Genomic DNA, 17,137 nt, shown 5'->3' on the forward strand with positions numbered 1-17,137 from the left:
CAGAAAATGGCTACAAAAAATTATAATGTTAGGAAGCATTTTCCTATGACATCGTTAATTTTTAAAACTTCACACCAGGTGCAGTGGCGTACTCCTGTAATCCCAGCAGCGCAGCGGGCCTGTAATTCCAGAGTTTCTGGAGAGTGAGGCAGGAGGATCTCGAGTTCAAAGCCAGCCTCACCAATTTAGAGAGGATTTAAGCAATTATCAAGACTCTGTCTCTAATTAAAATACAAAAATGGGCTGGGGATGTGGCTCAGTAGTTAAGCACCCCTGGGTTCTCCCCAGTAACAAAACAAAACAAAACTTTACTATAAATGATGCTAAGAAGTAGTGAGACTTCTAAATGTTAATAAGAAATTACATATTTAAAAAAACTTGGACCAGAATTTTCATTGATTCCTAAAAATTTTGTAGAAAAAAATATTCTTTAAGTATAGTTTAATTTTAGATACATAAAAGCTGAAAAATTAATAAAATAAGAATTAAAATTATTTATATGGGTAGTCTCCAAAAAAGAGCAGATTATATTCTAAAGGATCTTTTATAATCAGTTACTTGGAATTAATTCCCTCCCCTGTATATTAAACATGGGCATGAAATCTATTACCTGACTCAGTAGCTGAAGCAGAGTTGTTATTTTATTTTTTGTAGCTGTAAATGAATAGAATGCCTTTATTTGTTTATTTTTATGTGGTGCTGAGGATTGAGCCTAGTGCCTTGCACATGCTAGGCAAGCACTCTGCCCCTGAGCTACAGCCCTAACCCTGAAGCAGAGAGTTCTTTTGTTCTTTTTTTTCTGTTTTAGAGCCAACTCTGAGCTCAAAAGTGAGAGATCTTTTAGAGCTGCAAAATCCCCACTTCATATCTTTGCTGGATATTCCATTTCTCAAGCAGTTGATAGAATTCATAGAATTGTGTGCCTTACCACCAAAATTCTAAAGCATTTGCCATAGATAATCATATGATTGCTTAATAGAAATATACAAGAGTCTCATAGGCTGTGTAATTCTGATTCTTACCATTTTTTTTTTAAACTTGGTACTGATAGTCCTTAATACTGAACCAGAATTATCATGTACTTACACTTGACACAAGCATTACACTGATTGTAGTTTAGAGACAAGCTACAAATATTACCGATGAGTTTGGGATAGAATAATGAAAAAGTAAAATAATACAATCTGCACAAGGCTTTACTGGGGCTTATGCTTGAACACAAAGGAGTGAGTACATAGAACAGAATTCTTAGACTGGTTCTCTGAGAACTGAGAAGAGTGAAGGATTTTTAGGCAAGGAATAGGCTCCTGCAGAATCAACTGCTGACCCAGAATTTCTGCACTATCATGCTGGTTTTTTGTGCTCTGCACTGAGGTTTGTGTGTGACATGGTAATCCACACAGGCTCATTGGGTTCATTTGCACTTGGCTCTTGCTGAGATGATGGAGGTGCTCACTCACACAACCCTAGAAAGCTGCAGAAAAGTCCCTTGGCAGGCTTCAAGGGCCATTGCCCACCAGGTCCTGGCAGTAGTGGTTGGTGGTGGTGATGGTTGTTGCATAGTGGCAGGGAAAGAGTGGCATCTGCTGCTGCCTTCTAAACTGTCCTGGTGGCACCTTAGCACTGGTTTTTATCTCCACATCATCTCCACCCAGGCTGGGTGCTATTGCCCCCTGCATCCTGTTCCAACAAACCCCAGGAGGTTCTGGTCAGCTACAAAGACAACCTGTATTTAACAAAAACACAGAAAAGTACAGAAAACAAAAACAAAAACCTATCTTTTGGGTAAGATTAGGCTTCTCCTGTTCTGTCTCACCACTCTTTAAGTAATTTCGTTAAAGAGGTTTAAATAGCCAGACCTCAGAACTAGGAGAATTTAAAGACAAAACTCATGAAGAGCCTTCTGTAATAGTAATTAAAATATTTGTAGTAATTTATAGTAATAACTCCTGAAGTACTTTTAAATAATTGTTTTTTCTTTTAGAAAAAAAATATGCAGTCCAAATAATTTAGAAATGGGAAAACTTGCTGTGTTCTCAGGTTGAGAGTAAAGAGGAATATGAAGATTGAATTAGTTATGTATTCTAATATTTTAGGTTTCCAGTGTCTTAATTTTTTACTCTTTTTACTTTATAACTAAATGGATTTTTAAAAAGCTTATTATATAAAATTTATGTTGTTCTGTATACATGAAAATACAGATAACAAATTCTTTTTTGTGTGTGTTAGGATATTTAACCCAGAGCATTGTACTTGTTTGGCAAACACTGCCACTGAACTCTATCTCCAGCCCCCCACAGATAACAAATTCTTGGTTCAAATAAAACAGTTTAATTGTGGTTTTTATGATAATGTTTTTTTTTTTGTAACAGAATTTTTTAAGTCCAATGAATAACAGACATTCAGTCATAAACTTCTGGTCAGAAGGGGTGGTCCTGCACCAGAGGCTAGGCTATGGCGAGTGTCTGCCCCACTGGGAAAGGCTGCGCGCCTGGGCGCTGCGCAGCAGAGGCCGGTGTGGGTGGATCTCAGTAGTTATATTTTGAATGTATCAGTCTATGATGAAATATATCCAATCAAGTTTTTGTTCCTTTTCAGTTGCTAATAAAGTAGAATAATAAACTAGAATTTATTTTAACTTTTGTTTTCTTACAGAAATTATTACATTTTTGAAACGTGAAAAGTAGGTAATAAAGATGAATGCCAATTGGCATTTGAAAAGTCAGATTTACTAAAACAGTACATCATGAGGTGATTGATTACTAGTTTTTATGAGAGAATATTGTTTAAAAATTGTTTTTATTTAGTAATTCATTGTATTTGTTCAATTATTAAGTGCTACAACCACCATTTTATTTATTTAATTGGGTTTATTTAGGGATGAATCAGTTATATGAGTTATGTATATATCAAACATATCCAACTTAAAAATTGAGCTTTTTATAGGAAAAAAGAGTTTATTGTAGTTTAATTACCCCACCCTAATGATAAGATATCTTTATTTTACAGGAAGGAAAACAGATATAACTTGCTGCCTTGTTTGGAGTCACATGGTGAGTTTTAAGATCAAAATTCTCCCCAATAATTTCTTAATCCCAAGTTCCATGTTTTAATATTTAGTCTTCCTTAAAGTGATTCATAAAATTGACTGATCTCATGTATCAGTACTTAGGTGACAATTTACAGAAAATCAGCTCTGCAACTTGATGGGCGACAACCCTTTTCAACCAAAAGGTAAGTGTTGTGGCCAGAACAGATGACAGTGTGTATGGCTTTTGTTTATCTGCTTCAAGAGAAGGTGGAGGACTTTTTCTTAAAAACTTAAAATTGTAGGAGTAGCAAATGTTCATATAAAAAAGTAAAGTAGAAGTGAACTTTAGTTATCTCTGTTAACAAAATGAGTATATTCATGTGTTTCTTCTATGTATAGACAAAAAATATTTCTAGAAAACATTAAAAAGGTGCTATATGACTCTCTCTGCAGTGTATTCTGGATATTTTAACAATGGCAGAGTCCTGTGAGAAAGAACAAGGAAGATCTTTGCATACTCTTATCAGTTCTCTAGGGCTGCCATAACAAAGTACCACAGAGTAGGTGGTTTATAGGATGGAAGTTTGTTTTCTCATAATTTTTGAGGCTAAAATGCCAAGATTAATTTGTTGGTAGGGTTGGTTTCTTCAGAGGGCCACAAGGGGAGGGCCAGGCTTCTCTCTTGGACTTGTAGATAGCCATGTGCTAATTAATTAGGTTTTCACATGGTCCTCTCTCTGTGCATGTGCCTGCATCCCAATTTTCACTTCTGTTAAAAGACACCAGTTATATGGATTTTATTGCTACCTAAGTGACCTTTTTAAAAAATATTATTTATTTATTTATTTATTTATATGTGGTGCTCAGAATCAAACCTAGTGCCTCATGCATGCGAGGCATGTGCTCTACCACTGAGCTATCACCCAGTCCCTAGTGACCTTATTTTAACATAATTATTTCTAAATGTCTATCTATAAATATAGCCATAGTCTGAGGTAGTGAGGATTAGGAATTTAGCATATGGATTTTGAGAAAACACAATTTAACCGATTACATATATCAGCTGGAAATAAATAGTACTTTTATTATCAGTACACAGTGGATCTTCCTAATTTTTCAAAATTAGGTACTATCTTACTTCACCTTGTCTATACGTTATGTCACGCTGTGGGTATGCTGATTATCTAATGTTCTGGGGGAAATGTATTCCCAGTGAATTAAATTTGGCTGTGGCTATGTAAAATTAAGACGTGAAGAAAGAGAGTAGTTTGAGATCATGTATTTTAATATTTGAATTGAATGATATTGACTGTCAATGTAGTTCAAAATTCAAAGGAAAATAAAAATATAATGGTTTATTGAGGAAGTTTTAATTGAACCAAGGATTAGTGCAAACAGGCAATTAATTGGTTGAGTATCTAGTTGAAAATGGATGTTTTACATGGTGTTTTCCATTTTCTTGAATGTATATAAAACTTAGGTAGATATCATAAATAGCCTCAAGTAATTTCTTCAGTCATACAATTACAAGGCAGTGAAGATTTGAACCATTCAATTTGATTTCAAGTCCATGTCCTTTTTATGTTGTAGACTGGAATGATATAGACTGTAAAGGTAAGGTACTCTGTGCAGAAGTGATATAGATTTTAGTAGTTTTAATGATCTGAGTTGAAAAACTCTTATCTACCTAGTAAAATAGTACAATTATAAAAGAAAGAGGTCAGTTTGTGATGTTGATGACATTTGAAAAAATAGGAAGATCTTTGATAGCTAGATTACTAAACATTTAAATATTAGACCAAGGAATGGTTTGTGACATACTTTTCTATATATTTATAAAAGAATGGCATTTAATTTGTTGAAATATTTGTTGTGTATGTCGTCTCCAGAGCATAATTTCAGTTGGTATCTTTCAGTTTTATGGTAGAATATTGCTTGAATTTTGAGTTAAAAGTAGAAATGATATTACTTTAGTATAATAAAAAAATTATCTTTTAAAAATGATGTATTAAAGATATTGCCAGAACCCTGGAAATTTTTATTTCTTTTGTGGATAGGAGGTTTTCCTAAAATCCTGGTGCTATTGGTGTTCCATCTATATCTAAGTGCTTCTTAGGAGCTCAGTGTACTTGGTCATAATTTCTGAGAAGTGGTATTTACTGTATGTATTGCTTTGATAGGTTTCTTCAGGTGAGAAAATGTAATATAATCTGGCTGGTATAAGCCTCCCTCATTTCCTGTATTTTAATTTAGCACCTATCCCTACTTTGCTCTGTGCCTAACATTCCTGAATTTGTTAGTAATTCTAGTTTGTTTCCTACCTGTTATTTCTTAGTTTTAGTCTACCCGTGGTTAATATCTCTTTAGAAAGAGTATGTTTATCTAGGTGTACTACTGAAGCTCATTTTGGATTTTATTATTTCTAAGTTTTCTATCTATGGTAAATAACTAATATCTTTCATTTTCTGTCTTCCTATCTACCTCTTAATCTATCTTAATTATACTAGTTTTTATCCTAGTGAGGTCTGAATTTCTTACTGTTATTACAGGGTACTGACTACGAATATCAATTCAGAAATTGCTATTAGAATTGTTAAAGTAGATCTTCAATATTAGGTATTACAAAAATGTTTTTACTGCCAGGCACCGTGGTGCGTGCCTGTAATCCCAGCAATCTCTGCAGCTTGGTAGGCCGAGACAGGAGGATCACAAGTTAAAAGCCAATCTTAGCAAAAGCGAGGTGTTAAGCAACTCAGTGAGACCCTGTCTCTAAATAAAATACAAAATAAGGTTGGGATATGGCTCAGTGGTCTAGTGCCCGCTAGTTCAATCCCTGGTACCCACCTCGCAAAATGTTTTTATTTTTTTTTTTTGAAAGTAAGGTTACTTCTCTCCTTTTGAAAATTAGATAATTTAAAAATGGCAGAACTCTTTATGGAATGTGAAGAAGAAGAACTGGAACCATGGCAGAAGAAAGTAAAAGAAGTTGAGGATGATGATGATGATGAGCCCATCTTTGTTGGAGAGATATCGAGTTCAAAACCAGCAATTTCCAGTAAGCTTTTACTTTTACTAAAGCCAAATTTTATAAGATATTATTTTTAATGGAAAACTTGTGAATGTCTTATGGGACTCAGTGTACTTATTCTACTATAAGGAGTTAGGGATGAGAGATTAGGGGGAGGCCAGTAAGAACTTGAGAATCAAAATGGGATGTGATTGGAGACTAGAGGGAAGCCAAAGGTTAAATATCAGATGTGTGAGAGAAAAGTAGGCTTAGATTGGCTTGTCGCATTGGAGGTCTTCTGAGATTGGAAATAATTTCTTGTGAAACTGTTTATCTGAGTGCACTGTTTTTCTGTTTATTTCTGTCTTTTCTCATTTAGCAGTTACATAAGGAAGGATTTGGAATGCTTAGATTAAAATTTTGGAATATACTAAGTGTATATTAGTCTCAGATGGAAGTTCTCACATCTAGGCCTCATTGCATTGTCATTCATACATGGCTAAAACTGTATATAGGCAGTGAATGATTCAGAGTCTCTGGCTTAAGTCCTCAATGGGTTGTAGATTCTGACCATATCCATTTTTCAACAACTTATATTCATGAAAAAGAGGGACATCACCCATAGCCACTGTATTTGATGATGTAGCAGTTAGTACACTTAAATCCTTTTAACTTTTTGGCAGAATAGCCTCTGTGGATTACTAGCTTTCATATACAGTAATTGGGCTGGACATTATTATATTGTTAGAGTAAAGATACCAATACTTGTTAAGCTATCCACTCTGAGATGTCTGAATTATAGAGAAATATCATAGATTTCAAGTAGAAGGAGAAAATAGATCCTTTCTGATTTTATTTATACATTTGTTTTAAACCAGGAGAATTTATCAAAGAATGTAATGTACCCTGCATATTACTGTTTTCTTAACTTACTATGGCAATGCTTAAAAGTGTGAATGAGTCTCAAGTTTCTGTACAATTTTGTCACCATTCAAAGAAAGATGTAGATTGTATATAAATACATTTTAGAACACTTCAAATATGTAGACTCTTTTTTTGTGTGTTGGACTGCTGTTGAATGTGTGTACTATTTCTTTGTCTTGCAGAAAGTTTTGACTTGTGTATAATCAGATTTGTCATCCTTTTTCTTCTGGCTTTTGGATCTTGAGTTTTAGTGAGAACAGTTGTGCTTACTCTTTAAAATAGTTAAGGCTAATAATCTTGTTTCTTTGGAAGCTAAAGATGTATGTGTTTAAAATTAACTGTGTTCTTAAATTAGTGATAATTTATGTATTCTTTCTAGTAACCTGTTTGTTTTCAATTTGTGATTTCTATTTTCCTAGTACATATTTTAAAATTAATATAATTTTTTATAGATATTTTAAACAGAGTTAACCCCAGCTCATATTCAAGGGGAATAAAGAATGGCGTACTCAGTCGAGGTACAGTATTATTATACTATTTTAATTTTAAAATAAAGTATTTTGACAAAATTAATAGAAACATATTCAATATATTGTGTAATTTTAAAATACAGGTATTACTGCTGCATTCAAGCCTACAAGTCAACACTATACGAACCCAACATCAAATCCAGTGGCTGCCTCGCCAGTAAATTTTCATCCTGAATCTAGATCTTCAGATAGCTCTGTTATTGTTCAGCCTTTTTCTAAACCTGTAAGTGTTTTTGAAACTACATAGTCAGCCCAGGGATACGTTTGATATTATTTATCAGTATCAGCAGTACTCAGTTAAAATTCTGGACTGTCACAGGTAGTTATCTAGTAGGAGCAAAATCATAAGAAAATGTCACCATTTTTATAATAGCTTAAATAGTACCCAAAGTAATAATTGCAGGCACTAAGTCCCCAGCCTATTAATAAGTCAGGTAATATGCTTAAGTTGAATAGATATAATGTTGAAAACTATGTATCAAAATATGAGTTAAAATATTAATAATGAATATTACATAATGGCAAAATATTTAAGATCACAAACTGGGTCAGTTGTTCTTAATAGGGAAAATTATTGAGAGACCATCATAGCTTTTTATTCTAAAAACATACCTTCTTGGTTTAGTTTTAAAACCTTAATAAAAAGTAATAGTTAATATTAATAGTTATCATTTATTGAGCTATTAATATACATAAGGATTTATGCTAAGTGCTATGCATAAATTAATCTTATTTAATTCTTAAACATCCCTAGGAAGTATGTGCTGTTATTATCCCCATTTTATAGTTGAGGAAACTTAGGCTTATAGAGATTAAATGATTCACTCAAGATCACACAGCTGGCGAGGATCTGAGATTTCATTGTAGGCTAAACCATTCTTTATGTGTGGGTACACACACATAACTATACATTGTATATGAATGTATACTTTCTAAAAATTGGAAGCATTGTCTAGTTCTAACAATTCTCAATGGATAGTCTGTGAAGTCCTCTGGGGTTCCCTAAAACTCTCTGGGTTTGGAAATCAATGATATTGTCATGTAGTTGAAGATACTAATTTTGCCTTTTCTACTATGTTGACATTTGCATTGATGATGTTGAAGCAATGGTGTGAGTAAACTATTGGTGCCTTAAGTGGGAATCAAAGCAGTGGACCAAACTGTACCAGTAGTATTCATATTAGTCACCTACCATATATTCACAATAAAAAATATTCCAGTTAAACTCATTTCCTTGATGAAACTATTAAGATCTATTAACACAAGTTTAATGTTATTAATTTTTAAACTCTACCCATTAATATTTGTCTTTTAAAATATTTTGTGTGATGAAATAGTATACATAAAGTACTTCTGTGTCTGAAGTTTGGAGCTTGTGTGATTGAATTATGAGCTACACTATCTGTTTTTTAAAAATAGAACACCGTATCTAAATAGACATTTCCCAAATTTATTCTTGGACTAAATATTTAATAATAGCTTTATAATGGAAGTGATCCCTATGTAGGGCATATAGGTTTTTTTCTTGTCTCATTAAACCTGAAAAAGGTGACCGTTATGAGCCTCCCCTGTGTTTTCCCATAAGGCGGAGACTATGTGTAAGACATCTGCTTAATCCATCATACTGGAATGCTTTTTCCCTAGATATTACTAATCCCAAATTATATATAATCCTTTTGTTAAAAGACTGTAGATTCTTACAGAAGAATTAGCTCTTTTCTAAGCCTAACAATTCGAGCGGTGTGTCAAGTCCTTTTCAGAGCACTTCATTGAAAGTTTCATGAAATCGGTAGATGGCACCAGATGGTCTAAGGGGTAGGGATCCAGGTGAGTTTCCAGGTCATGACCTTTTGGATTTAGAAACTAACAGTTATTTTTCTGCTTCATTTTAATTACCTTTCAATATTGGTCATGCCTTACCTAGACTATAAATGGAATTGGGGTATGAAAATTTGAAAGTTTGAGTTTGTTTTACTTATATCTTAGGAAATTCTCATTCCTTAAGCCCAGAGTCAGAAGAGTTATCTTTTTCTTATTTTCTTATATTCTTTTTAGTCTAAATTTTCTTTCCTTGTTTATGGCATGGTATATGGAACCCTTACCTGGTAATTTAATGGCTACAGGCATAGAGTTTTACTGGGTAACACATGGATAGAAGAAGGCTGTTTTTTTGGTTTTTGGCTGTCTTCCCTGTGTACCAGGAAGTTTCTTTGACATTTCACTCTATTCCCTGTATATCCAGTTTTATGCATAATAGATGGTATTGTGCTCCTGTGTATCTGTTGATCTTGCTGGTCCCTTACCATATCTTTACCCAAGTCCTCCATTTCAAGTGATGTGGAGATAGAGCATCCTATACTTATGAATAGTACTCCAGAAATGCAGAAAGGGAATCATTACACCAAACATAGATAATCAGATCCATTCTGTGTATAGATACACAAACCTGGACTCAAATTTTTCCTACAATATGCCTAATCAAGTTTGAGTGGTTCCTACCCTATCCTCAAGCAGCTGTTGATGGTTTTACTGGTAAAGGATAACTTTTGGTAGAGGAAACTATAGGTCCTTTGCACGAGATTGCAGTCCTCTGTTCAGGGACTGTAATCTTGTACTTATATAACTAAGTATTGTATCTTTCACACTTCAGAAATTCTCCCCATCTGATCTTTTCTTTCCTTTTGACCAGGACTACATTTTTCAGGTAATCCCTAAGAACTAATAAATAATTCTTTATAAGAAATATAGTAATGGATTTAATTTGAAAAATATATGCGCATTTGTGTACATTTTATGACTCGAGACTTCCTTATTGTGCTGTTTTTATTTTTTATTTTTATTTTTTGGCAATTGTTAAAGAATAAAATCCCAAGATTAATTACAACAAAAATTAGAACACCATTTTTACTTGAAACAATGACTGACAAACCATGGTGTATTATTTATTTTTTGTATCAACATTATCACACATGTTTGTGACTTAAAACAACATATGCATTATTATCTCACAGTCTTATGTAATATTACTGTGAGTCAGATCATGGTTTAGCTGGCTCCTCTGCTTTAGGGTCTCACAAGGCCGCTTTCAATATGTGGTTCCTGAAGTTGCAGTCTTATCTGAAGCTCTGTGGGGGAAGTATCTGCTTCAAAGTTCGCATGGTTGTTGGCAGCATTCATTTCCTTACAGGTTGTCAGACTGAGTCTCAGTATCTGACTGTTTTTTGGTTCACTCTTTGCCAGATGGGTCTTCCCAGGTTGGCTGCTTGCTTTCTCAAAGGTATTAAGGGAGAATCCTTAGCAAAATGTCATTAGAGTCTGAAGTAATGTAATCACGAATAGAACATCATGTTTATCCTATTACTTTTGCTGTATTCCACGGTTAGAAGCAAGTCAGAGGTCCTACACAAAGGGAAGGAATCACACAGGATATGATTAACAGGAGGTGGGATTTGTGGCGGCCACTTTAGTATATATCTGCCAGGCTCGGTTCTCCAATTTTGGTTAGTTGGCAGTCACTTCCTCAAAATTGAACACAGTGTACCTGCCATCTCAAGGAAAATGACTGATAGTAGTATTTCTTGATTATGGTAAAATTTGAGCTTTCAAGCAAAGATTAGAATTTTGGAAAACTTAACATCTGCCACTCTGATCTTGACAGCATCCTATTATTTCTTGAAGTGAGGTGGAAGGCTATCCAGAATATAAAAATTATTTGCTGTTAGTTAGAATCAAATTAACTTAATGGTGTTATCATGATTGTCATAAGCTGTTTGGCATTTAGGGGGAAAAAGAGAAAGCGAAAACTCAAATTATTTAATGAAGTTTATAAATAAAAATATTTCAAACATAACTTGGGGGGAAAAATAATAAATCCAGGTGGTATCTTTGATGTTACAAAGTTAAAAACTAGAGACTTTTTTGACTTGAAATGTTGTTTTTGTAGACCTAGTTTTAAAATCAAAGTACTTCAATTGGTGGATCCCAATCCTTGGGTTCTTTAAAAAAACAAAACAAAACAAAAATAGTTTTGCCAGTTGGTCTGGGTGGGGCCTGGAAATAATAGATTTTTAAGAACTCCCAGAGATCTCCGTAAAGTTAATAATGATAGAGGTGTATTCTAGAATGAATTGAGAATCCTATTTAAGGAACTTTCTCCCTGTATTTTGGAAGCCATTGGTTTTAATAAATTGATTAATAGTTTCCCATTTTATGTCATGTTTTCTATGTGTATATGTTTACTTTTTCCATGAACTGTCTTTGTATTTCATCATCTCTTTCAGGTAGGCAGGGATGGAATATATTATTACTTATAAAGTTAGTATGATACAGCTTAAGGGTCAGACCAGGATTCTAATTTCGGCTCCATCCAAAACAAATGTTGCTGTATTGGGAACCTTCCTCAACCAGGAAGGGCTTTATTAGTCCTTTTGTGATGACTACTTGATATATTTACTGTGAGGAGCAATTACACATAAACATAATTGTGGCCATTATTTGTCCGGAAGATGAATAACTTGAAATTCAGAAGTGAATTGCCCAAGGTTACATAGTTAAATAAAAATGAAAAGCTTCTGAATGCCAGTAAAGTGCTTGTTCTACTCTTATTATTGTATATGACATTTTTCTGGACTGTTTTTATAATACATTAAAAATTCTCAATTGGAGAATTATTTTAATTAGTTATTTGTTGATTAGTGGATTGCCTGCTCTCTGAAATTGTGATAATTAAGCAGTGTTTTCTTCTAGAAAAGTGTTTAACAGCATTAACTTTATTATACTTATGTTAAAAGAACTATTTTAGAAAATGAAATTTTCAATTCTTAATTTGCATATTATTTAGAAAAAATATTTAAATTGAAGTAAAATTTTGCTTAGTTATAGTTCAGTATGGCATTATTGATTTTTTTAAAACTACATTTTAAGGCTCAAATATCCATATATCTGCCTTTTTGGCCCTAAATTCTAGATGTTGCTTGTGTTACAATAATAACTTATTTCTATAACTTCTTAACAATCCTGTGTCAATTGGAAAGTTAGTAACAAAGCAAAATTCTTAAACTTGATCAGTCCTCAATTTATAAACAAAATACTTCAAATTTTGTTATAAAATAGTATGTATTTTGTGAGGAAAGTTTAGAAAAGAGAGAAGAATATATTAGGACCATGTTGTATATGTCAATATGTATTTCACTTTTTACTGAACATTCTACTTGGATCATATCATTGATTATTTCTCAAAATCTTGATGTTAATAGTTGTGTGATTATCCATCAATTTATTTTACCACTCCTCTATTGTTGGATATATAGGTTTTAATGTTTCTGCTATTATAAATAATTTTCCATTACACTTTCATTTCCTTATCATGAATCCTTGAATGTAGAATAATTTAATCATGTGAACCTTTTAAAGGTTTTGGTGTAACTACTGCTAACATTTTTATGCAGATTATACCAAAATATAACCTCTACTTTGCCAGTAGTGAATGTTTCATCCATCATTTTTTAAAAATTTATTTTTTTTTTAGTTTTTAGGTGGATACAATATCTTTATTTTTTCTTTTTATATGATGTTGGGGATCGAACCTAGCGCCCCATGCATGCCAGGCGAGTGCGCTACTGCTTGAGCCACATCCCCAGTCATCATTTTTAAACTTTAACTTTATTCAAACTATCATTAGTCTTTTTAATTAAATTATTTATTCTAATTTGTTATGCACAATGGCAGAATGCAGTTTATTTCATATTACACATATAGAGCACAATTTTTCAAGTCACTGATTGTGCACAAAGTATTTTCACACCATTCATGTCTTCATACATATGCTTAGGATAATGATGTCTAACTCATTCCACATCATTCCTACTCCCTTGCTCCCTTCCTTCCCCTCCCTCCCACTGCTTAGGGAACCATATATCAATAACAGTTCTACCATTAGTCTTACAAGAAAAAAATAATTCAAACAGTTCCTATATTTCTCTTACCCATTTTCCCCCAATGTTAACTTTTTATCACAGGCAATTAACATGAACTAAATCTCAGACCTTATTAGAATTTCACCAGTTTTTCCATTAATGTTCCTTTTCTTTCCCAGGATCCTATTCATGATCTCACCTTGTAGTTTATTCTTAGTCTTATGTTTTCTGCAGTTATTAATTCTTTTTTTGATCTTGGTACTCTTAAGAGTAGCCGCTAATTATATATTTTGCAGTATTGAAGAATGCCAATTCACTAAACACTATTATTTGTATTTCTTTGACTAGTATGTTGGAAAAAAAAGGTATTTTGAATATATTGGCCATTGTGATATATTCATCCTTAATGTTTCTGTTTGTTTGTATTGATATTTTGAAAGCAGGATTTTAAAAAAAATATTTTTTAGTTGTACATGGATGCAGTATCTTTATTTTGTTTATTTACTTTTATGTGGTGCTGAGGATCGAACCCAGTGCCTCATGTGTGGGGGGCAATTAGTTTGAATTATCTCAGTTTATGTCCTTTGCCCATTTTTTTTTCTAAAAGTAGCTGTCTTTTTTTCCAGTTTGATTTTTAAGCATTGTTAATCTTAAAACTTGCTTGCTATGTATTACAACATGTAGAGTGGTCCGGCTTACTCTCAACAATGATTGTCTTTTATTAAAATGGCATTGGAGCATAATATTGTGGTGTGTGTTTTGTGTATGTGTCAGTATTCTTAATATACAATGCTATTTGAATATTGTATCCCTAAATTTATTGACCACAATTTTCATAATTATTTATAATAAATATATGTGTATGTTTTCATATAAATGTATATATTACTGTATATTTGACCACAGCATAGTTCATCTCATACTTTTCACTTTTATTTTCTTGAGATCTTCCTACTAGTTTGAACCACCCTTTCTCCTCATGGAAGGGCTGAAATTTCCTTTGAGGCTCTGGTCTCTAGGAGCAGGGCTGCTGACCCAGATCACTTCTGTAAATAACTTCTATTCTATTCCCTGTCTGCTTGGCATTCTTATTTATTCAGCCTACTGGCCAGGTTGCCTTTATATTTGCCTTATAAATTGAGAGATTGGCCTACCACAGCTTTCTGTGGGATGATAGGAAAAGTGAAGGGACTAGTCTTTTCTGACCTATAACATTCTCCAAGAAAGATGGTTCCAAAATTCATATTGTGTGATATATTCATCCTTAATGTTTCTGTTTGTTTGTATTGATATTTTGAAAGCAGGATTTAAAAAAAAATATTTTTTAGTTGTACATGGATGCAGTATCTTTATTTTGTTTATTTACTTTTATGTGGTGCTGAGGATCGAACCCAGTGCCTCATGTGTGGGGGGCAAGTGCTTTACCGCTGAGCCATACCCCAGACACCAGGATGCAGAATTTTTTAGAGGCACAAGAGCTTTTAATTTTTATAACCATGTTAATATGTTTTATACTTGTCTCCTTGTTTAGCCTAAGATTTTTCCCAGTTCTATTATTTGCTTTTTGATGGTGATACAACATTTTTAGAATCCCTCTCAGAGTGTATCACTATTATTAATGTAAAATGGATTTACTTTTATCTTGAAAATGTTGGACTATAATTTTTCCTTCAAATTAATTGGCTAGTCAGGAATAGACCAGCTCTATTAGCTTGCTTTCAAAGTTTTAGTAAATTATAATTTTGGCAAATTAGAAATCATCTTTGTGTTTTTAAGCTTATTAATAATTGAGGCATCAAAGGTTATTCTTAGAATATTGGCATATAATTAATTTGCATTTATAAATTTTATGAAAAATAATTGTAACTATAATGAATAAATGTAATATTCTTTCTCTGAAATATTTTAACAGGGTTACATAATGAGCTCATCTCGAGTTGTATCTAATAATTCTTCAGAGTTACTATTTGACTTGACCCAGGAGACAGGATTATCACATTACCAAGGGGGAACAACACTTTCTATAGCAGGTTGGTATTAGTACTTTTTCCAAAAAGTTATAAAAGAAACTTGATGAATTTGCTTATGGAATTAACTTTCTATTTTGAAGCTCATACCCTCTTGTGAAGTCTTTCATATATTGTAACATGGAGTTGTGCTAATAGTTTTTGAATGCCTTTTTGGGTGACTTTATATAAAATCTTGGCTAAACTTCTTTGAACTCATTCTCACTTGGAGCCAAACTTAACATCTTAAAGTAATTTATACGAATTAGAGAGGTCCCCATATGCCCTAAATATTCTATTTAAAAAATTAGTTTCTATGACCACTTAGGGGAAAAAGTGTTTGTTATTATTGATTTCTTCTTTAGATTAGTGTCACTCTAGTTCAATTAATGGTCTCAATATGATAGTGATTTTAAAGTGTTAGTGTAAAGTAACCACATTAAAGAAATGATTTGTACATAGTAAGTACTCAGTAAATGCTATTTGAAGAAGTAATGAAATTTACCTATTGAAGAAGATTTAAAGTTCATTGAGGGTATAACAAAATTCTTCATTAATCCAAAATACATTTGTATAGTATGAATTTTGTCTTATTGAAAATTTTCTGTAATCAAAGTAGTTAATCTTTATATACTGGCAATTTATATGTGTTTCAAATATTTGATGAAGTAGAGATGTATATGATTTTTTGGAGTTTTTAGGTTGTTTACTAACCAGATCAGTGTGAAGAATCTACCAAACTCAACTTCTGTCCATTCTTTTTCCTTAGTAATAATGCTTAATGTTTTTTCTTTTTTTTGTGTGTGGTATAGAGGATTTGAATCTAGGGCCTTACATGTGCTAAGCAAGCATTCTACCACTGAGCTACTACATCCCCAGAGCTTTATAAAAAATATTTTTACTTGAGACTAGCTGTTGTTGAGTTGCCCTCAAACTTTCAATCCTCTTACCTCAGCCTCATGAGTCATTGCGCTTTTAGTTGTACACCACTGTTTTTCTTTTCAGCAATATTTGATACTCACTTCTCTTGGTGTCACTACATACCTAGTAAACTTCTAGTTAATAAAATAGGTAAGACCCAAAGAGAAACGGGGATATATTTGTGCTAAATCTGGTTTTACAAAACGCATGACTTTTATTCATAGAAAAGATCTGAATTCTTGAAACTTCTTAAAAGTAAGGATAATGACACCTATTCTCCAGCCAGGTTTTCTGATATAGAGAATGAAACTTTAGTCTGAGCAGTAAATAAGGTAATTTGAAAGAAGTAAGTTTGAACCTCTAATCTGGAGAATTTTTAGTCAGTTATCCTCTTTCCACTTTTGTTTTCTGATATTATTCAAAGTAGAAGTACTCATTTTTCTTATATTATGCATTCATTTGCCATACCTGAATCAGCCATTTGGAGATTTCACTTAAATTCTTTTTTAAAAAAATATTTGTTTTTTTAGTTGTAGGTGGACACACAATATCTATTTCATTTTTATGTGGTGCTGAGGATTGAACCCAATGCCTCACGCATGCTAGGTGAGCAGTCTACCACTGAGCCACAACCCCAGCCCTTTATTTTAATTTTTAATATAGTTTATTCCAGGCTTTTTTTTTCTTTTTAATTTTTAAATTTGTTTTAATTAGTTATACATGACAGGAGAATGCATTTATGCATTTTGATATACATAGTGGGATATAATTTCTTCTTTTTCTTAGTGTACATGTTGTAGAAA

General features: G+C 32.8%; 1 protein-coding gene across 5 annotated transcripts in view; it reads left to right on the top strand.

Moving 5' to 3' along the window:
* Znf280d (zinc finger protein 280D) overlaps positions 1 to 17,137 on the top strand; it is a 113,143-nt gene that overhangs the window by 15,314 nt on the left and 80,692 nt on the right. For 3 of the 5 annotated variants that reach the window (XM_078049575.1, XM_078049576.1, XM_078049572.1), the window contains exons 2-6: positions 3,010 to 3,053; positions 5,940 to 6,086; positions 7,415 to 7,480; positions 7,576 to 7,715; positions 15,320 to 15,437. In XM_078049575.1, the coding sequence (XP_077905701.1) occupies positions 3,010 to 3,053; positions 5,940 to 6,086; positions 7,415 to 7,480; positions 7,576 to 7,715; positions 15,320 to 15,437 (515 nt within the window). Of the gene's footprint in view, positions 1 to 3,009; positions 3,054 to 3,165; positions 3,235 to 5,939; positions 6,087 to 7,414; positions 7,481 to 7,575; positions 7,716 to 15,319; positions 15,438 to 17,137 lie in introns of all 5 variants that reach the window. The other 2 variants (XM_078049573.1, XM_078049574.1) reach the window with 2 other exon arrangements.

This window comes from Ictidomys tridecemlineatus, chromosome 5 (assembly GCF_052094955.1).
Source record: "Ictidomys tridecemlineatus isolate mIctTri1 chromosome 5, mIctTri1.hap1, whole genome shotgun sequence".
NCBI classification, from domain to species: domain Eukaryota; kingdom Metazoa; phylum Chordata; class Mammalia; order Rodentia; family Sciuridae; genus Ictidomys; species Ictidomys tridecemlineatus.